Raw genomic sequence first — 23,752 nt, 5'->3', positions numbered from 1 at the left:
AAGTAAAAGTAGGTAGAGGATCTGTCCTTATCTGTGCCTAAGTAGGGCTGGCAATCAGCTGACATAAATCCACTGGCATCAACACCATGTGCCAGGGGCTGAGAGCAGAGATATAAAGATAGTCCCTGCTCTCAAGGAGCTCACAATCTAATGGAAGGTAGACAAGTAAGGAAACAGGTGACAATCCCATGGATGAGGGCAATCGAAGACTGTTGAGGAAACAAAGGACTGCCCCTAGGATTTCACTTGCAGATTCACCCACCCAGTATCTACAGCAGGTGCTGTGCTAGCACTGGGAATCCAGCAGTGAGCACGACACTATAGTCCCAGCTCTGGAAGTTTATAGTCTGCAGTCTGGGGGTGGGGGACGGAGACTGTCAATGAAGGTAAGTTGGCAGATACCTAATTACAACTTGTATCGAGGGTTCTGAGGAAAACGAGTAAGGGCAGTGATGAAAATGAAATGGAGGCCCTGCTCAGGCACAGGGGGGTTAGGGAAAACTCCAAGAGTGTAGCATTTAACCTGAGGCCAAAGGGCTGGTAAGGGAGCCAGCGGGCCATGCTCTGAGTGGAGGGAAGAGAAAGTTCCAGGGAGAAGGAAGAATGTGTGTGAAGGCCCAGGTAAGGAGTGCTGGAGGATATGGACACAGAGGAGGGCCCAAGAGGGCAATGAGGAGAGAAGGTGGAGCAGGTCATGGGGGGCTCTGTAGGCCTCTGTTCAGAATGTGACTCTGGTGAGAGGAGCAGTAGGAAGTCACGGAACGGTGTTAAGCAGGAAGATAATAGGGTCTGCTTTATGTTTTCAAGAGGTTCCTCTGGGTCTTGTGAGGAGAAGTGTCATGGGTCAGGGCTGGGTGGAGGGAAAGCGGGAGGTCCAATTAGAAAGCTATGGGAATACTCGGTGGAAGTTAAAGGTGGCTGCGAGCAGGGTGCTGGGAGTGGAGACAGAGAAGTGAATGTATTTGAGACGTATTTAGAAAACACGGTTGTCAGACACCCTGCTGGAGCAAATGTGAAGGAATAAAGGTGAGCGAGGAATCCAAGGTAACCTCCAGATCCAGGCATGAGCAACATGGGCGTATGGCAAAGTGCTCACTCATCAGAGAGCAGCAGGGATGGTTAGGAAAACCTCCCTATACGTGACATCAGAGGTAGGTTTTAAAAGCTGAATAGTTTTCCAGGCAAAAGGTGGGAGCAAGGGCACAGGGGTGTGAAACTGTACGGCATGCCAGAGAACTACAAGCAGTTTGGTGCTAGAGGACAGACCGGTGGGAGGAGGTAAAAATGGAGTGTCTGGCCACAGTTGGCACATTCAGGGCCTTGAATGCCTTGCCCAGGACAAATGGGCAGTCTTTGACCCAGAACAGGCTCACAGATGTGTTTTGCACAATCCTCTCAGCATTTCAAACCATTTGTGATTAGCTGTCAGATGTTTAGCTTTTTGTAAGCACTGCCATCTGGCTACCCTGGACATGTGCTCTTGTCCAGCAACAACTGGCTGGAGCGAGTGCTTGCCAGGTGGTGCTCCTCTCCTGTCTCCCCAGTGCAGGGCCTCCTGGTCAGTGCCCCTGGCCTGTGGCCTGGCCCTAGGAACATCTCTGGGCTGCGTGATGATGCTTCAGGTGGGGTGGACGCAGCTTTGCCTCTCAGAGCAACTGCATCTCTAACTGTGAAACCTATTAGAAGTGGGCAAAACAAGAGACAGGCAAACTGGCTAATCACAAAACTTCACCGACTCTCACCATCATGCCAGCAGAAAGGGAGAGGCGTACTCTCTTGGGTGATCCTGTGTTCAAGTTCCAGAACAAAGAGATGTTATATATCACTGTGTATACCAGGATAGGCTGTGATTCAAAGCACAATGGAATCTATGTTATGGCATGTTTCTTTATGATGAGGGCTTTGCTGTTTCATCAAACATATGTGAGGGGGTAACTGAAACTTGGGATTCAGTGGAAGGTACATATTACTAGGAGGAAGAGCCAAATGAGTTTGTGGCTAATAGGACAGACTCCAGGGCTATGTCTACAGATATATTCAGGAGGACCCTGTGGTAAGCGACACTTCTGGAGGGCAGAAGAGGGCTGGCTGGTGAAGGTCTAGCTGTCCTAAATGCTCCATTCTAGATGCACAACACAAGCAAAGGAGAGAAGTGGGGGATGGAAGATAGTAGCTGAAGTATCTCAGATGAGTAACTGGACAGGGGCACAGCACCCAGCATTAAAAACAGGAGCAACCATGAAATCTGTACAAATGTATGGCGTTTATATCTAGGACAATGCTACTGGCTCATTTTGTTTCCCTCCATTTGTCTGTGATGATTCTTGTCAGATTTTAGACCATACACAGTATCTATGTTGTCTTAGATAAGACCATGATGACAGACTATTTTTCCTGATTACTTCTGGTATACTTTTAAGAGCTTAAGATAGCACTGTGCATCCATCAGCTGTGCTGTTTGGATAGTACTGTTTGAAAACAAAATTAAACGGCAGCTGAATAATGTGGGGTGGCTGTCAGAGGCACCTGGGTAGGGAAATCGGCCTTAGTACCCAGCAGGAAGATGAAGCAGCAGGCATGTGTCTGTCCCCTCCCCTGCCTTCCCGCCCCTTTCTGACTTTGGGAAGGCGTCCCCAAATCTCTTCAACACTGTGCTGCTATGGCCAGGCCCCACTTCTGATTCAGGCTCTTCTTTAAATGGATAAGCATCATGGTCAATGTTATCATCAGGCATTTATTAAGTATCTATTGCACTGTGTTAGCTCATCCTTTTCACTTAAATCTCAAACTTTATACACTGTAAAGTTCCCTCTTTAGCTTTTAAAAGGTGGCTATACATGAGTTATGCTTAATTCTCCCTTTCTACTAATTCTTTTATACATCCCTAACTAGAGGATGGAGCCCCAAAGTACACACAATGCTCTGAGTGGGATTTTATCAGGCCTGTCAGTCAGCACGTACTTTAAGACACTCCAAAGTATAAAAATGCCCTCAGTGCCCATTATTACTTTCTCCATCAGTGGATTTTGTGGCTCTAATTGAAAAGAAAAAGGCTGGCCTATGCAAATGGAAATAAATGTGTCTCCAGCGCACAGAAGAGAAGTGAGTAACGTGAGATGACAGGGACATTGACAGTTTAGTTGGAGCTTTCACTTGGGTCTCAGAAAAACAGAGTAAATTAAAGAGTGACTTACTCGTTCTTGTCCAGCTGTATCCCAGATTAGGAATTTATGTAGCTCATTTTGGTACTGGACAGTCTTGGTCATAAAAGATGCCCTATAAAGAGAGACCTAAATAATCAGAATACAATTATGTAAAGCACGTTTCCAGCCCCAGTCGGAAACATCACTTAGACTTAATGCTCAAACTCCCCGCTCCACACTAAATCCTAATCGTGTTCCTCTCTGGAGTATTTACGGGACACTCAGATGCTGGGTACATATTCTCTGTCAAAATAAAGCAGTAGGCACATCTGCCCAACACAAAGAAGGAAGAGTTCTTGGGCTTTTGATTGTCTAAGTTCCATATCAAAAGAACCAAGAGACAATTTGGCAATCCAGACATGAGTCTCCCTTGTAAAACACAGAAGCTGTTATTTAAAACGATGTTATTGTGGGAAAACTTTCTGAAAAAGCAGGGTGTCCAAGAAATGTGTGCACTAGTTAAAAAAAAAAAATTAGGCCACTTGGGTTTGTTCTCCAATTCCCAAACCATACGCCCACATAAATAGCTGAGTGAGAACAAGTGTTAATACCAGAGTTAATAAAATTAAGATGCCAAACAAGCACGAAGACAGTTGGAGAAGTAACAGCTACAACAAAGTGACCTGATTCATTATCAGCACCCCCGATGACCACCTGTGTTTCCTTGACAAAATGAGCTTCTCAGTGAGGTTCAACATTAGCCCTCAGGGCCTCATCCAACCCTTGATGGGGAATGAATCATGGTTTGCAGGTCACACCACTTACTCTAAGAGCCACTCTGACCGGGGGCTTCGATGGCAGGGTTCCTATTACTTTGGGGGTTCCATATGTTTTGGAGGATCTCAAGCTGGACCTCAGCTGCATATTCTGAGGAGCCACAGTGGCCCAGAGCACATGCCTGGACACTTTGGGGGCTCTAGGACACAGGTTCAGGAGTTCTGTCCTGGGCCTGGCTCCAATACTACCTTCCATTTCCCACCTCGCCTACAGGGCAGCCTCCCAGGAAGTCTTTAGTCTCCCAGTCTCCTCAGTGCATCCCAGTCTGGCTTGCAGAAAGCAGAAGATGACCATGTCTTCTTTTCTACTGAATAATAAGTCTTCTGGGGCCAAGGGCCAAGTTGTACCCTAATCACCCCAATCAGCATAATGAACTCAATGGGTGGCATTTTCATATATGCTGAGAGCTCAAAATATTTTTCTTGAGATTCAAGTCATGGATAATCTTTAAGAAAGTGCAAGTTAAAATACAATGACTTTCTGACAAATCACTGAACTTAGACAAGTACCAGAATCCTGAGTTTTAAAAATTTCAACTCTGATACAATGAATTCCTGGCAGTATTTATATAAATTTATGGCATAGCAAGTAGCCTCCAAAATAGTGACTGCAATGAAGAAGGCAAAAGTGAATTAGGAGGCAGGATCATATTTACTGGATATTTATGTACTGAAAACTTACCCCTTGGTATCCTTAGTAAAGTGCTTTGTGCATAGAAGGTACTCGATAAATGGTTATTGTATCAAGAACTTTTGGTGACTCACCATGATTAAATCAGGATGTGCAACATGATTTCTCACTTAGGAAAGATCTAAGCATTCAAAAAGCATTGTTTATTGTGAAGATTAAATGAGATGATGTACGTGAAAGTGCTTTGTAAATTGTAAAGTACTATATCTATACAAGGTATTATTATTATTATTTAAAGGCAGCTCCAGGAAATGTTTCAGTTTAGACTTTGCAATTAGTCCTAAAAGCTTGCAACTCAACCCTCCATCAATTATGGCTGTGGTGTTACATTTAAGAGTGACAACAGGCATCCAACAGAAGCCTATTAGCAGAGCCAACACATCCAACACATCCATTTTGGCTGCTCAAAGGACAAGAGAAGAAATATGCTTCAAGCAGACAAAAAGCTGAGAAAGGTGTATGCAATAATTAAAAGGAAATGTTTCATTATAGGATCAGAATTCACTAAAGTTCAACCTACCTGTCAACCATTTGCCTTTAATGAAAACATTACTTATTACTGACTTATTACTGAGTCAGGAGAAAGATAGCTGGCAACTGTGATGTAATGAAAGTGCCTTAAAAGATTAAACCCAACTCCCTGTCTCTGGCCCTGGACCATCCTTCCAGCTCTCCCCCATCATCACTCTCACCATGCCTCCTTCCTGCCTACCATGAGGTTTTCCTGGGTCTACGTCCATGTCTGTTGGCTTCTTGTCCTTTTAACGCCAGCATCACTTGTCAACAATGCCGATTCTTTAGCATCTTACCTGTCTTCTCTAAACCACTCAGACAAGCCCCAACAGCCTCTATACCTGCTACCTTCACCCAATGGTAGGGCAGTGGCCTTGCTGGAGGAAAGCCACATAGCCATGTGGACCACCATGGAGATTCTACCCTATGTCAGCTGGGTCTGCCTCTTGGGCCTTCTCCCATCTCACACAGCAATTAGGCCCTATTCTCATGCCTCCTTTCCATCTCTCTACCACTTCCTGCTACCCTCTTCTTCAGGACCACAGCTTGTTTCAGCCTTCTCAGAGAAAACAGAGGTTTATAAGCCCTAAGACTCCCAATAAGCTCCCCAGTCAATACTCCTAGCTTGAAAGCAGACAAATTTCTATTCACGCTAGCTGTTATTTCCACTTTTTTGACTCTGGCTGAGTCAGAGATGTCTCTTCTTTGGCTCATGTATCACTGCTGCCCTGGTTCATGACCCCAACACATCCTGCATGAGCCACTGCAGTCATTAAAGCTGGTCTCTTCCTCCCGGGCTCAAATCCTGTGTCTACCTTCCCATTGACCACTCCTTTTCCTTGAATGCTTTCCCACTGGCTCTCCCGCAGCCAGATGCTTCTTACCATTCAGGTCTCAGCTCAAGTGTCAATGATCCAGACGCCTGTGCCATCCACCCAAACCGGGCAGTCTCCTGCCCAACTCCGTTTCCTAACACATCAGAGCACCTACCACAATGTCTGATTAGCTATATGTTTTTTTTTTTTAATTTTAAATTCCCCTGTTCAATGTCTAATTCACTCATGAGAACTGTAAGTTCCATGAGGGTAGGGACCATGCCCTAGCTCTTCCTCTGTAATAGGGATATCTTCTTCATCTTCCTCCTCCTTGCTATCCTAGAACTCTAACAAAACATTTATCATGGTATGCACAAGCTACTTAGCTGCCTATTACTCCAGCAGTTCTAGGGAGTCTTGGCCAAGCACTTCCTGAAGCAGAAGGTGAGTAGCACCACTACAGTGCGGAGAAAGAGGTGAGATGAAAGCAGACTTTTGCTCTTTATCTGCAGCAAGAGGTGTGGCCTCTTGGGCTCCAGGCAAGTAGTTTAAGTAGCACAGGGCTGACTATGGCCAGGGAATGTCTTTCCTGCCTTCTGCTCAGCCATCAGCTCCAACTCCTACCCTAGCCAAGAGGCAATAAGCAAAACCCAGGAGTTGCAGCAAAGAGCCACTGTGTCCCTCCACCACTCAGGCCTCTGGAATTCTGCTAAGAAAGAAGTCATGGCACTTTACGTAGTGTCTCTCTGCCACTTACTCATGTTTGAATCAGGAGCTCTTTCCCACCTCCAAGTCCCAGCTCAGGTGGCTATGGTGAGATGACCAACCTCTCTCACCTCTCCTCTCCCGAGCCCCACAATGTTTCTTTATAGCAATGGGCATCTCTGTTGATTTTTGAGATTGAAATCTTGGGTAAGAACCATTTCCTTTCCCTCAGCATCTGGATTTGGCCCTTTTCTGTAGCTGGACTCGGGGTTAGGCTCAGGAGGGGTGCTGCCTGTTGTCTGGCCCTGGGCAGAAGGCCTCTTGCAGGACTCAACCATGAATTTCTTCCTGTGGCTTCAGGTCTTCGTCTGTTGAGGACAGCACTTTTCTAAATCTGATTGATTTTAGTTTAACTATGCAATCTAGATACTTCATTACCATCTCACACTTAAGATGGTGACAACAGGGCTTATTCCCACTCCACCTCCACAATCGTCCCAAATTCCAAATTCTCAATCATAGAACATTATGTCTCCCTTCCATAGAACAGAAACCAGCCTGCAACTATTCATTGTCCTTTGTTACTTGCATCCAATTTTGTAGGAGAGCTGTCTGGTTCTTTATTTTATATTTAATCTACACTTGAACCTCAACCACTGAGATAAATTCATAAACTGGACCCTAATCTCTGAGTGGGACTACTATTTTTCCCTCCCATTGTCACTCCAACTCCAGGATCACTCCTTTAACGCTGAAGTTAAATGATGCGGAGGGTATGATAACTTCAATATCTTGCTTTTTGAAAAACAGGCAATGCCTCCCTGCCATTCGAATGATACATTTTTATTTTCCAGCCTGCCATTTACTTGTCTGATAACCTTATTTTTCACTACTAAACTGTCTCTCTTCACTCTGCCTAGGCAGATCTTATTACCTCTTTAATCTAAAATCCCTACTAGCATTATTTCCTAAAGCTAGAATGCCTTTCATATACTTCTCCATTTTTCATGACATTCTAAAAATACGACTTTCATGCACACCAAATAGTCACAATCTTTGGTCAGAGTACGTGTTTCCAATGAAAATACTTGCTACTAGGTGTTTTAAAAATTTCTTTTCTTTAACTGCAATAGACTTGTTTGGCTCTCTTGGAATATAGATGTGCTCTGACATTGCATTCAAGTACCTCTCGTTACCGCACATTCTTTTCACTGCACGGCACATGGAATGCTGTCATCTCCATAATGGTATATAGTGCCTTTTCAGGATGAACAATTCAGTTCATTTTAAAATTAACAAAGGACCATAACTGCTAAACACTCTAAATCTCATGCAAACAACACTTGGATCTCTAGTTTATATACACTGATAGAAATACAGCTGAATACCAAGATCAAGACATAAAAAGACCAAAGGTATGAAACATCTGCTAGTTCCTGTAACAGAGATACCAACGGGCCTGCAGGAAGGTTTAGAATGGTGCCAGGAACTTGACACTTGCTCACTGAGGGTTAGCTGAACATAAGGGTACATGTGTCTTTTGTTAGAGTAGCAGCAAGAAGCCAGACGTCTCATAAGAATTCATAAATTCAGTGACTTACGTGTGTCCCAGTCACACACATCTTTAAACTCTACCACCTCTTCGGCTAATGAGATCTGAGGGTTAACATATCACTGTGCATGGTGCTTCCTTCTAAGCATTCACTAACTACTTAAACCAGAGGGCTGCACAGTAGACCTGTTCCACAGGTTCATGGTAATCCCAAGCAAATCCTTTATTACTTTCTACATTATTTGTCCTACAGTCTAAAAACTTTTTGGAAAATATTTAAGATAAAGAAAATGTTTCTTTAAACATAAAGATAACTAAATAACCAAGGGCCTCCCCTTTCCTAAGTTTGTCAAGAAAAACTTACAAAAATGTATACACTTTCACATCGTAAACAATAAAAATCAACAATTACAATGACAAAACTAGCTGCCTTGACTAGTATTAGGCAGGCAGGGGACACTTCATTAGTGTTAGGTACTCTTCTCATAATTTCACATGTGTGACCCCCATTTAATCCTTACTGTGAGCCTCTAGGTGGGCTTCGATTCTTCATCACCATTTTACAGATGAGAACACGAGGAGACAGAGCTAGAGTGGTACAGCTTGGATCCAAGGCCAGACAATCGAGCCCCATGCCTGTGCTCTGAACCGCAGTGCCACCCTGCACAGGGCAGTCTCGTCACTCCTTCAAACACTCGAGCTTCTACCATGTGGTAGGAACGCTAGGTGGGCAAGATGCCATCACTGCCCTTGAGAGGCTCACATTGGGGGTACTGCTCAGGTAAGCATATAATTACAGGCAAATAATCTATGCGATAACCGAAGAATGGACAGTGTGGGATCACAGAGGCCAAGCCAAGTTGAAGTACCCAGGAGAGTGGCAATGGCAGGTGTGGAGGCTGAGTAGTGCCTCTTCACCCCAAACCTGTGAGTAGGTTACCTTACATGGCAAAGGCGACTTGTCCAAGGTGGTTGGGCTAAGGAGCTTGAGATGGGGAGAGGCTCCTGGATTACTCATGTGGGAGCAGCAAGAGTCAGAGAGCCAGAGGAGAAGGCGATGTGATAATGGAAGTGGAGAATGCAGAGATGAGCCTTGGAGGAATAGGCCACAAGCTAAGGCAGCCAAAAAGCTGAAAAAGGTATGGAAATAAATTCTCCCCTCAGAGCTTCTGCAAGAAACTACCTCTGTCAACATCTTGACTTTAAGCCAGTGAAAGTGATTTTGCACTTCTGCCTCTAGAATTGTAAAAGAATAAATGTATGTTCTTTTAAGCCACTCAGTTTGCTGCGATTTGTTACAGCAGCAAGAAAAACAAATCAGAGTAGTAGTAAAGTGTGAGCTGAACCAGGAAGTTAAGGAGGGAGTTTGCCTAGCAGATGGGGTGAGGACCCAAGGGGGAGGGGTCACGTTTCATGAAGAGCACTAGCAGAAACCAAAGCAGAGGACAGAACTGCAAACGTGCCAGAAACAGTCTGGTCATTATGCAGGGTCACACTGGGTAGGTGGGGTGGCGAGTGCAGTTAGGTGACCACAGAAAAGGCTTGAGGCAGGCAGGGGACACCTGGTGAAGGCTGGTGACGAGCGCCCCCTTGGTGTGAGGCCCTGTTTCCTGGAAGCCAGCATCTCTCCAGAGGCCAGTGCTTCATTTGTATTACTACTGAATATTTCAAAAAAATCATTCTTTTTAAACTGAGCCTTGTCTAAGCAATGATATTGGTAAAATTAAAAACTCACAGGTTTCATGAACTAGTTTTATTTTTCCCAAAAGACGACAAGAACCTAACAATACAAATTAAGAAGTATTTGTTCAGCCAGGCGTGGTGGCTCATGCCTGTAATCTAGCACTCTGGGAGGTTGAGATGGGAGGCTTGCTTGAGGTCAGGCTTGCTTGAGACCAGTCTGAGTAAGAACGAGATCCCATCTCTACTAAAAAATGGAAAAAATTAAGCTGGGTGTGGTGGTGCATGCCTGTAGTCTCAGCTACTCTGGAGGCTGAGGGGGGAGGATCACTTGAGCCCAGGAGTCTGAGGTTGCTGTGAGCTAGGCTGATGCCACGGTTCTCTAGCCTGGGCAACAGAGACTCTGTCTCCAAAAAAAAAAAGAAAGAAAGAAAAAGAAGTATTTGTTCATCTGCGTACCACCTAAAATCATCTCCTATATGATGTTTTGGCAAAGATGGCTAGAAACGAAGGGGAGCCACTGAGGAGGGAAGGAAAGGATGATACCATCAGATCTATTCTAGAAAGTAAACCCTGCAAGCAGGCAACACACCTTTGGGGTCCCCTTCCCAGATGTCAGGCCCTTAATAACTCACGGATGAGTGAGCTGGATCTCTACTCTTAAGGATCTTCCAGAGCAGAAGTAGACAGACATGCAGACAAAAACTGGGGAATATTCAGCACTATGAAAACACAGGCAAGACAGAGGGAACAGAATAAAAAAGAATAGCAAGGAAGGAAGCAAGTTAAGTGTCCCTGGAAATGATCCTGCAGAAAGATAGGTAGTTTTGTTAGGCAGGAAGGGACAAGAGGGACAGTTTAAGACTGATGCACAAAAGCCACGAGGTACTGACTGCAGTGAGGGAAAGGGAGAGTTCTCGGCAAATCTGTAGCAGGCTTCTGTCAGTTCAGGCAATTATGTGTGTGATGAACTATTTCAATCATTTCCAAATTGTAATTGCATTCCTTACTTTTTTGAATTGCTAATACATTCATATATTTTAATATCAAAAATGTACAAAACGGGGATAGACTAAAATGTCTCCCTTTTACTTTTTACAGCCATCCAATTCCTCTCCCTGGAAACTTGATCTTAGCAGTTTCTCAGGTCTCCTTTCTGCAACACTTTAGATCTATAAAGCACATGTATATACAGTTTCCCCTGTATCCTCTTTTTTAAAAACACAGATGGTAACATACACCACATACCTTTGGTTTTTTCACTTTATTCTACACCTAGGAGATCATCCGATGCAAGTACACAGTTTTCTTAAGCTGGCTTTTTCCTTTACTGTACTATATTGAGTACTTGCATTGTAATGGATATAATCAGACCCCTACTAATCAACAATGCTACAAGTATTAACCTTGTACAATTATTAATCTGTTGTTTGGAACTTATATGAGTTTTCCTGTAGGATAAAGTCCTAGAAGTGGAACTGCTGGACCAAAGGGCATGAGACAGCACTGCACTGGCGAACAGTGCAGACCACCGCGCTCTGTTTATCAGTTTTGCACACTAACTACGCACCAGTAGGCAAGTCAATTAACCTCTCCATACTTCAGTTCTCTCATCTGAAAACTAGGAATAACTTCAGTACCTACAACACAAAGCTTTACAAAATTACACATATTTTATTGAGGTATAATTAATGTACAATAAAATGCAGACTATAGGTTTTCAGTTCAACGAGTTTTGACATCTCATGTTTTCATGTAACTACTGCCCAAAATAAGATGAACAGCATTTTTGTAACCCCTACCATAGGCAAATCATTTTTGACTTCTACTTCATAAATTAGTTTTAACTGTTCTTGGATGTCATATAAATGGAATCAAAATTATGTACTCTATTGTGTCTAGCTTCTTTCATTTAACAATGTTTTTGAAATTCATCTATACTGCTTGGTAGCTCACTTTTTTTTAAATTGCTGGATGGAATTACATTGCAGGACTATATCACATTTTGCCCATTCTTATGTTGAGGGGCCTGAGTTGTCTCAAGTTTTTGGCTATTAGGAATAAGGCTGCTATAAACATTTTTTGTACAAGTCTGTTTGTAAACATGTATTTTCATTTCTCTTGAGTAAATACCTAAGGATGGAGCTCTGAGTCATAGGGTAGAGGTATGTTTAACTTAATATGAAAATAGAAAAGAGTTCTCCAAAGTAGTTACACCATTTTATACTACTGTCAGAAATTTATAGAGTTCTAGTTGTTCCACATTCTTGCCAACATTTTGGTCGTTACTAAGAATAAGGCATGCATGTGTACTCTTACACTTCTATTCAACATTGTATTGGAGGATCTAGCCAACACAATAAGGTCAAAAAAGGAAAAGAGGTACAAAGATGGTAAAAATAAGTAAAACTCTTACAGACATCATAATCTTTTTTATAACATATCATGAAGTCCATAAGAATATAACATATTCTTGCATATCACTGTCCAAAATAAGATAAACAACATTTCCAATTATCGTAGAGTTTCCTCATACCCATTTCCGGTTAATTCTTGTCCTCATCCTAGGCAAACTATGAAGTCTAAAACTATAAATGCTAGAAATAAGAAAATTGACATTTGATGTAATTATTTATATGGCAAGTTTTAATTGTCCCATTTTGGTATTTGTTTCTCTGCTCCCGTTTCTGCCTTCTTTGGATACACTGCATTTTTGGGCGGGTATTCTATTTTATTTCTTATATTGGCTTTTTAGCTATACCTCTTTGTGTCTATTTTTTCAATGGCTTCTCTAGAGATTACAGTACGCATCTTTAAATTTCAGTCTATTTCCAAACGATAAAATACTATTTGATGAACAACATAAGACTCCGCCAGCCTAATTCTATATATTCTCCTCTCACTTACTGCGCTGTCACCTTTAACTTACGTTATAAACATAATGATTTTTGTTTTAAAAGCCAATAGTCTTTTTAGAATTTCTATTTCTTGTGATATGGACTTGCTGTAGACAAATTTTTTCAGCTTTCGTCTCTCTGAGAATGTCTTCATTTCACTTTCATTTTTCAAGAAAGTTTTTGCTAGATGTAGAATTCTTGGTTGGTAAGGTTTTTTTTTTTTTTTTTTTTAAACTATGTTAGAGATACCCTATCATTGTCTTCTGGCCTCCACTGTTTCCGATAAGTCAATGATAATTCTTATCATTGTTCTCCTGCATATGACATGTTTTTTTTAACACCTCTTTGGATTGCTTTTAAGATTTGCTCTATATTTTTGGTTTTCAGCAGTTTGACTGTAGCATGCCTAGGCTGTGATTTGTTTTGTATTAACTTATCCTGCCTGGAGTCTGCAGATATTCTCAGATTTATACACTGATCACTTCTATCAGTTTTTTTTGAAAGTTCTTGCCTTTTATCTCTTGAATTCTTGATTTCTTCCTTTCTCCTCCTTTCTTTCTGGGAAGCCAGATGTGTGTATGAGAGACTGATAGTATCCTATAGATCTTGGATGTCTTTTTTTTTAATCTTTTCCCTCCTCTGTGTTTCAGTTTGGATATCTTCTGTCTACCTGACTTTAAATGGACATTTTACGAGATGAGCCTAATAGCACACTGAACACAGCAGAGGAGAGGATCAGTGAACTGCATCAGGATTTTGAAGCATTCTCTTTGATTTCTATTTCTACCCCTGAATTGCTATGCCTCGGTTGCTATTAAATATCACCCTGTCTCCAGTGAAGGCAGGAATTCCTATGGAGAGGCTGCTCTGAGCTCACCTGCCCCACCTCAAGTCTCTGCAGTTGACTGCCCACACGTTCCCACCTGTGGTAGATTCTCTTGGTCCCTGTTTCAGTAGAGGAGAAGAGCAACCACAGATCTCTTCTAAATGGCCTATCACTTTCTGAAGTTTAGTTCGCTTATGTTTTCTTGTGTGTTCAGCTAATGGGCTTTTAAACACTTACCTTACTTGTTTTGTTTGGATGAGAATGACATTCTCTTGAGATTTTTTATATCTGAATTGGAAGCACAGAGGGTTGTTTCAAGGACTGAGTTATTACATTTAAAGAATATAATAAATACATCATTATTATCACTACTTATATTTTGATGGACTTTACCAAGTTGATCATCATAGTGGTTGTGCCAATTTACACTCGATCATGGACTTGTTCACTGCTCCTTATTGACAAGGCAGGACAGGGTCCTTGGGGATGAGAGGGTGGAAAGGAGTTCAGTGGTAGATATGTGGAGTCCTAGGTGTCTCTGTGTTGAAAGGAGTCACTGGAGAAAGATGGCCCTCAAAGCTGTGACAGTGAATGAAATCACCTAGGAAGACACAGAAATCCTCACTGTCAACATTTTAGGGGTGGAGACTGAAGCAGAGAAACAAAAGGAGGAGGACTGCTCCAAGGAGAAGAAAGGAGAATCAGAACTGAATCCCAGGGAAGAAGAGGATTAAAAAGAAATGAAAAAAAAAAAAAAAAAAGAGGATATAAAGATGATGTCAGATACTTCTAGAAAGAACAAGTACAATAAAAAACAATCTGTGGATTATATTTGGTCATTCACAAGTTGATGTTAAACTCTACAACAATGGTGTTTCAGTATAATAATGGGGGCAAAAGTTCACAAGAGGGTTGGCAGTAAAGAAGAGACCGGTAAATACAGACAATAAATGTATACAACTATGAAAATCTTAAAAAAACAATTTTTTTCCCCCAGGCACTCTTGCTAGAGTGCAGTGGTGTCATCATAACTCACTGCAACCTCAAACTCCTGGGCTCAAGCCATCCTCCTGCCTCACCCTCCCAAGTAGCTGGGACTACCCGCATGCGCCACCATACCCAGCTAATTTTTCTATTTTTGATAGAGATGGGGTTTCCCTCTTGCTCAGGCTAGTTTTGAACTCCTGAGCTCAAGTGATCCTCCTGCCTTGGCCTCCCAGAGTAATAGGATTATAGGCGTGAGCCACCATGCCTGGCTGAGAACAATTTTTTATTGAGTACCTATCATGAGCTGAGAATACAGCTGCGATAATTTCAGATAAGGTTCCTTTCTCTTCTTACAGAGCTTATACTGGAGTGATGGGAAGAGACAACAAATAAGTGAACAAATAAACAGATGATTATAGATTTTAATATCTACTATGAAAATAAAACACTTTGGTGATAGTGACTGTGGTGGTAATTTGAGATAGGATGGCAGGGAAAACCTCTTGGATGAACCCTAAAAAGTAAGATGATTCAACCATTCAAGTGTCTAGAAGGAAGAGAACATTTCAAAGACAGAAATGCAATAAATGCAAAGGCCTTGAGGTGGGAGAAAATATCAGGTATTTGGAAAGAAGGACTATGTGGCTGAAATGTAGTGGAAAGAAAGAAAGTAAGAAAAAAAATCATAGTAAGGACAAACCACCAGCACTGGCTGGAGGTGTCAGAGGATGAGGTTCAGTGCTGACAGTGTGGCTGGAAATAGAGAGGGAATGTCTTAGAAGATCCCCTACAGAGGAGGGAGGTGCAAATCTAAACTCTCAAATCCACAGCTGACTTCTAAATTGCACATGCAACTGGGGAGACTCCAAGAAGGCTAAGGGATTGCAACAGCTGGATAGCTGAAAAAAGCTGAGCAGAGAATTTAGCTGTTCCTAAGTGCAGGGGAGAAGAGCTGGGAGTTTAAATGCTGCCAAGTTACAGAGGCTCACTGAACACCTTGAATGACAATTTAGATAGGATATATCTTAGAATAAAGACAGTGTCCCAGATTTAAGGATTTGTCATTAGGCAACACTTGAATACAACTGCTTGGACATCTGAACAATTACGGGATTCCAATTATATATGTTAAACTAGATATTATACCACAGGCCACTGAGGCTCTGGGTTGGTTTGTTTTCCCCCCACGCCTATCTTTTTCTCACTGTTCTTTGGATTACATAATTTCTATTGATCTGTCTTAAGTTCAACTGATCCTTCTACTGTGTCTACTGTGGAACCCATGAACAAAGTATAAAACAATGCTCCCACAAGTTCAAGATGATTAGCCCATAATTTAACTTTCTGCTAAAATGAGACTGTACTCTTTAGCAGAAGAGAATCTAAAACCTCTACAACATATTTTCTGCAGTGTCTGGCATACAATAAAAAATTACGAGAGACGCAAACAAAATGTGATGCAAGGTCAAGAGAAAAAAAAAACAGTAGACAGTAATAGGTCCTGATATGATCCAGATATTGGAATTAGCAGGTAGGATGGTAAAAATAGCTATTACAAATATAAGCAAACTTAAATAAAGTAATATTGAGTGAGCAGATGGGGAACCTATGCATACCAAATATAAAAAAGAACTAAATGGAAATTCTAGAATTAAGGACAGTATCTGAAATGGAAAAAAAAAAAAAAAAGCTAGATATGCTGAAGAGAATACAGTCATCCTTCGGCATGCACAGCAGATTGGTTCCAGGACTCTGCAAAGATACCCAAATCTGCAGATGCTCAAGTCCCTTATAAAAAAAAAATGGTGTAGTATTTGCATATAACCGCTGTACATCCTCCTGTATACTTTAAATAGTCTCTAGATTACTTATAATACCTAATACAATGTAAATGGTATGTAAACATTTGTTACACTGTATTGTTCAGGGAATAATGACAAGAAAAAATAGTCTTCATGTGTTCAGTATAGACAAAACCATCCTTTTGTTCCCCCCTCAAAAATTTTTGATCTGTGCTTGGCTGAATTCATGAATATGGAACCCATGGATAAGGAAAGTCAACTGTACTGGGGACACAGTAGAAGGATCCGTTGAACTTAAGACAGATCAACAGAAATTACGTGATCCAAAGAATGGTGAGAAAAAGATGGGGGTGGGGGTAAAACGAACCAACCCAGAGCCTCAGTGGCCTGTGGTATAATATCTCTTTTAACATAAATAATTGGAATCCCATAAGTGGAGCAAGATAATGGTGCAGAAAAAATACTTAAAGAAATAATGGTGGCAAATGACCAAAATTTTGTAAAAATAAAAAAACTTTCAGATCCAAGAAATTCAGTGAACCCAGAACACTTAGCATATTACAGTAAATTGCTAACAAACAAAAGATAAAGAACAGACCTTAAGAGCATCCAGAGAATAAAAAAATACATAATGGGGATCAACGTTAAGGATGATGACAGGCCACTCAACAGAAACAATGCAGGCCAGGAAAGAATGGAATAACATATTTAAAGTACTGAAAAAAAACCCCAGAAATCTACATCTAACAAAAATACTCTTCAGAAGTGAGGATGCAATGCAGACATTACCAGATAGACAAATACTGAGGATATGTGTCACCAGTAGCCTTGATAAATGAAATGCTAAAAAACAATTCTTTACACTTAAGGTAAATGACATCAGATGAAAACTCAATTCTATAGGAAGGAATGAAGAGCTATAGAAATAGTGTGTGTAAAATAAACTATTTTTGTTCTTCCTCATTTTTTCCTGGTGTGAAAAATTATTTAGTCCAAAAGTTGCTATTAGGTAGGTCAAGCAGGTAGGTATTCCTGGGGGATGAGGCAGGGGAGAGCTGCCATGGCCAGAATGGGGTATCAGGGCCTGACCAGAGTAAAGAGTGCCCCTGCAGGGGTAGTAAGGGGGTGGAGTTTGGGCTGGCAGAGTTTGCATCCCATGGAGAGGGCATCAACATCACAACGTTATAACTTTTTTTTTTTTTTTTTTTTTACATCAGTTGCCTTTTAATGACATGGGAAGAAAATACTTTATAGTGAAACAGCCATCATTTTTTAAAATTTTGAAACAATCTCCAACTTACAACACAAAGAATTTATTTTTCCTCAACTGGTTTAGAAAAGTTGCAAGTATAGAACTTATACTGAACCATTTGATACTAAAGTTGCCTATCTTTGAAGGTGTATATTTTTTACAAGTGAGATTATTTTACTACATAAGCAGAATATGATCATCAAAATTGTGAAATTTTGACACATTACTACCATCTATGCCTCAGAACCCAAATGGGTTTTGCTAATTCTCCCAATAATATCCTTTTGGCAAAACATCAGTTCAAAACCACGTTGCATTTATTAACAGTTGTTAGAACTCTTTACTCTTCTTCAATCTGGATCAGCTTCTCAGTCTCTCTTTTTAGACTTTGAGACTTTTGAGGATTACAAGCCAGTTGTTTTGTCAAATGTTTCTCAATTTGGGTTTGTCTGATGTTTACTTACAATTAATTATGTATAGATTATGCTGCAAGAAAAGTTAAACTTTTGAAATTCAATAATTCAATTCACTTTTTTCAATATTCTTCCTTTTAAAAGTGAAAGTGAAGCTTATTACCTACCACTTGAGTTGGGGATTTACTTAGTGACTCCTTTCACTGAATAGAAGCCATGGTAGGTGACTTCCAAAAGTAGGTCATAAAAGACCTACAAATTCCTCCTTGCTCTCTCTCTTGAATCCCTTGCACTGGGGAAAGTTAGCTCCTTTGTTGTGAGGGTCATATGGAAAAGAACTAAGGAACTGAGGCATCCAGCCAACAGCCATGTGAGCGAGCCATCTTGGGAGCTGAGCCTTCAGATAACTGCAGCACTGCCTGACATCTTGATTGAAACACCATAAGGGGCCCTGGGACAGAACCATATGAGTTGGGCCACTCGAATTCCTGATTCACAGAAAATGTGAGATGATAAATGTTTGTTGTTTCAAAGCTCCTAAAAACTAGGATAATCTGTTATTCAGCAACATATAATATAGTAATCCATCATATTAAAAGAATAAAAAAGAAAAACAATATTATCATCTAAACAGATGCAAAAAAGTATTAAGACAAAATTCAGGACCCGTTTTTGCTAAAAACTCGTACCAAACCAGAACAGAAGGAAACTTCCTCCTCCTAATAATGGGCAACCTACAACTAACATCAAACTTAATGCAATATTTAATGTTTTCCCACTAAGAGACTGGGAAAAGGCAAGGATGTTGGCTGTCACCACTTTTAATCAGTATTGTACTAGAGGTCCTAGCCAGTGCAACAAGGTATGGAAAAAACTAAAAAGAAAGGAAGAAATAAAACTGTCTATATTTTCAGGCAACATGACTGTGTACATAAATAATCCTAAGGAATCTACAAGATAGCTCCCAGAACCAATAAATGAATTTAACAGGATTAAAATATACAGGTCTATATATTTCCATATATGGTAACATACAATTGTAATTAAAAATAAAAAATACAATTCCATTTATAATAGCTAAAAAATGAATATGTGGGAGAAAATTTAACAAATATATGTTTAATACTTCCACATTAAAAACTACGCACCAAAGCAGAGAGAAATTAAAGAAGACCTAAGTAAATGGAGAGAGATATATCATGTTCATTGATCAGAAGACTCAGTATTAGATTTTTTGAATAATGTACCAAAGCTATTCAACAGGGAAAAGAAAGTCTTTCAAAAAATAATGGTAACATAACTGTTAACATGAGAAAATAATGAACCTTACTTCTACCTCACATAATATAGAAAAACTAATTTGAGATAAGATCAGAAAACTAAGTGTAAAATTAAAACTATGAAGATTCTAGAAGAAAATGTACGAGAATATCTTTGAGACTTTAGGGCAGGCAGAGATTACTTAGGGAGGGCAAAAGAGGCATGAATCAAAGACAAAATTGATACCATGGGCTTCATTAAAACTTCATCAGAAGACATTAAGAAAATGAAAAGGCAAGCCATAAAATGGAAGAAAATATTCACAATAAATAGATATGACAAGAGTTATATCTGGAATATATAAAGAATTTCTGCGAATCAGTAAAAGACAAAAAAACTCAACTAAAAATGGACAAAAGACTTGAATAATGACTTCATAAAAGACATATGAATGATAAGTAAGCACCTGCAAAAATGCTTAACATTACTAGTCATCCAGGAAATGCAAATTAAAACCACATTAAGATACCATTTTATACCTAGTAGGATGACAAGTTAAAAAGACAGCACCAAATATTGGTGAGGATGTAGAGCATCTGGAACTCTATACATCCTTGGTGGGAGAGTAAACGATACAACCATTTTGGACAACAGTTTGGCAAGTTATTGAGTTACATGTGTAGCTACCCTATCAACTAGCAATTGTATTTCTAGTTATTTACCCAAAGGAAATGATAACCTATGTCCACAAAAAGAGTTGAAAATGAATGTTCACAGCATCTACATTCATAATAGTCAAAAGCTCGAAACAACCTGATGTCTATAACTAGGAGAAGGAATAAACAAATTGTGGTCTATTCACATAAAAGAATATCGCGCTCCAATTAAAAAAAAAAGACTATGATACATGCAACAAAGTTGAGTCTGCAAAACGCTTCATGAGGAAGAAATCAAGACACCAAAGATTAAAGTGTGTATTATTTCATTTATGTGAAATTCAAGAATACAGAAATTAATATATAGTGATCAAAATCACAACAGTAGTTGCTTATGGGGAGCAAGACTCACAGAAGGAACTTCCTGAGGTGATGGAAATTTCTGCACTTTGATTAGCGTGGTGGTTATATGGAACATACTCTATCAAAAATCAAATCATCAGCTGCTTATAAGAGACCCACCTTAAATGTAAAGACACAGAAAGGTTACAAACAAAAAAAATGGGAAAAAGATACACCATGCAAATACTGACCAAAGGAAATAGTGTTGTTATATTAAATAATAGACAAATTAGAATTCAAGGCAAAACATATTCCCAGAGCTACAAGAGTACATTTCACAATGTTACAAGGTTGGTTTTATCAGTAAGATATAAAATTCTAAATTTGTATGTACCTAATGTAGCTGCAAAATAGATAAAGCAAAACTGACAGAATGAAAAGGAGAAATGAATTCACAACTGTAGTGGCATACTTTAACCTATTTCTCCTAGTAACTTACTAAGTCAGGTACCCCAAAAACCCAGCAAGGATAACAAAAAAACTGAACATGATTAATAAACTTGGCCTAATTTCATTCATAGAACACACTGCAGAGTATACAATTTTTTCTTTTTTTATTTCAGCATATTATGGGGGTACAAATGTTTAGGTTATGTTTATTGCCTTTGCCCCACCTGAGTCAGAGCTTCAAGAGTGTCCATCAATTTTTCAAATAAACATGGAACATTGACCAAGATTGACCATATGCTGGGCCACATAGCAAACTGTATCAGGTTTCAAAGGATTTAAATCATAGAAAATATGTTGCCTCACCTCAAAACAATTATGCCAGTGATCATTAACAAAAAGTTAACTACACGGTATCCCTATGTTTGGAAATTGAGAAACACACATCTAAATGGCACCTGGAAGAAAGATGAAATCATAACAGAAACTGGAAAATATTTTGAACTGAATGATAATGAAATGATGATATAAAAAAACATGTTGGATCCAGCAAAAGTCATGGTTAAGGCTATAAAACATAAGGAACACAACTGAAGAGCAGGACTAAAATCAGTGATATAACCATTGTGTCTCCAGAAGTTAGACAAACAATACCATATTGAACATGGGCATAAAAAATAAAGACAGAAGTAGAAATTAGTAAAATAGAGAATAGACATACCACAGAGTTGATCAAAGGCAAAACTATTAATAATATTAGAAATGAAAAAGGGATATCAGTATAGAATTTTATCTTTAGTCCAACAAATTCTTTTAAAAACCCCAATCTATCAAAACCAATACAAGAAGAAATAGAAAATCTGAGTACGAACAATCTTAAAATTATGAAAGAAATTGACTCCTTAATTAAACATGATTACATAAGAACAACTTGAAGCCCAGACAGCAATACTGATGGATTTTACTAATCATTTAAGGAAGGAATAAGCACAATTTTAAACAATTTCTTTCACAGAAGAGTTTCACAACCAGTTTTGTAAGGCAAGCATAACCTTGATATCAAACCTGATGTGGACATTACAAAAAAGGTATTTACATGACAATCTCATTTATAAATATACATAAAAATCCTAAAAATAATGGCCAATTAAAGCTAGTGATATATAAAAATAACATGTCATGTCCCAAGTGATTTGTTGCATGAAGATTTAATAATGTAATTTACCACACTGACATATTATAAAAGAGAATAATTATGTCATGAGCCAAATATACAGAGAAAAATAATCTGATAAATTTAATGCTATCCATGCTTAAAAAAAAAAAATCCCAGCAAACGAAAAGGGCACTTCCGCCAGGCATGCTGGTGCATGTCTGTACTCCTAGTTACTCCAGAGGCTGAACCAGAAGGATAGTTTAAACCTAGGAGTCCAGCCTAGGCAACATAGTGAGACTCCGTCTCTTAAAAAAAAAAAAAAAAAAAAAAAAAATAGGGCACTGCTGTAATGTGATAAGGAGTATGCACAAAAAGTCTATAGCAAATATATTTACTGGTATGATAGTAAGAGCTTTTCCCCCAAGATTAAAATAAGATCAGAATATCCAGTATTATCATTTCTATTCAACATTGCACTGGAGATCCTACTTGAGCCAATAAAATAAGAAAGTCTAAGGATTAAAAATAAAGATTAAAAAAACTCATTCCCAGATGATATAAAAATATACATAGAGAACACAAAAGAATCCACATATATTAGCTTTATGAATTAAAGAGTAAATCCAGCATGGTCACTACATACAAACTCAAAAAATAAGTTGTCCTAGTGCTCTGGGAGGTGGAGGAGGGAAGATCACTTCAGGTCAGGGGTTCAAAAGCAGCCTGAGCAAGAGCAAGACCCCAACTCTACTAAAAATAGAAAAAATTAGCTGGGCATGGTGGTGCATGCCTGTACCAGCTACTCAGGAGGCTGAGGCAGGAGGCTCTCTTGAGCCTAGCAGTTGGAGGTTGCAGTGAGCTACGATGACACCACTGCACTCTAGCCTGGGTGAGAGAGTGAGACTTTATCTCAAAAACAAAAACAAAACAAAACAAAAAGTTGTATTTCTGTATATAACAAATGAAAATGGAAATTTCAGTACAGCATCATTTACCACATTAACAGCATAAAACTGCATTCAAAACATCAAACCACCTGGAATAAATCTAATGAAAGATATCCAAGTCCAAGATACACAGAGAGGCAGAAAAAACACCGAGAGATAATACAGAATCCTAATATAAATGGAAGGATAATCAACGTTCATATATTAGAAGATTTAGTTATATTATAAAGATGTCATTTCTCTCCAAACTCATCAATAAATTCAATGCAATGCCAATCAAAAACACAATGGCAATTAGCGTGTTGGCGTGTGTGAAAATGGACAAGATAATTTTTAACGTTTATATGGAAATGTAACAGGTCAAGAACAACCAAGATATTCCTGAAGAATAACACAAAAGACTCACATCACTGGGCAGGAACACTTTTTACAAAGACACAGAAATTAAGAAATCTTGATACTGGCACAAGGGTAGTAGAGAAAAGGTGACTAATGTTTCTTTATAAGATCACTATTTAAGGCAAAAAAAGTGCATTTCATAACAGGTAGAAGTAAAACATATAACAGCACAGAGGATGGGAGAAGGGAAATCAAAGGTTCCTTGTAGGTTCTAACATGTGAAATTGTATGTTATTTGAACATAGATTGATAAATTGTAAACCCTAGCACAACCCCTAAAATATTAAAATCAAAGAGGTAGAGCTAATAAGACCACAGTGGAAATAAAATGGAATCATTAACATGGGGCAAAGAGAAAAATATAGCAAGGTGGTGGATTTAAAGCAAACCATATTGACAGTTATAATAAATAAAAATGGTCTAAACCAGTACT

General features: G+C 39.5%; 1 protein-coding gene across 1 annotated transcript in view; it reads right to left on the bottom strand.

The window, feature by feature from the left end:
• Positions 1–23,752, bottom strand: part of RAB22A (RAB22A, member RAS oncogene family) — a 48,275-nt gene that overhangs the window by 12,397 nt on the left and 12,126 nt on the right. Inside the window, exon 3 of the mRNA XM_012656509.1 lies at positions 3,195–3,276. Coding sequence (XP_012511963.1) covers positions 3,195–3,276 — 82 coding nt within the window. The remainder of the gene's footprint in view (positions 1–3,194; positions 3,277–23,752) is intronic.

This window comes from Propithecus coquereli, unplaced genomic scaffold (assembly GCF_000956105.1).
Source record: "Propithecus coquereli isolate 6110/MARCELLA unplaced genomic scaffold, Pcoq_1.0 Scaffold503, whole genome shotgun sequence".
In the NCBI taxonomy this organism is placed as follows: domain Eukaryota; kingdom Metazoa; phylum Chordata; class Mammalia; order Primates; family Indriidae; genus Propithecus; species Propithecus coquereli.
The sequence above is the reverse complement of the archived record's forward strand: the minus strand, read 5'-3'. Positions and strand labels throughout refer to the sequence as shown.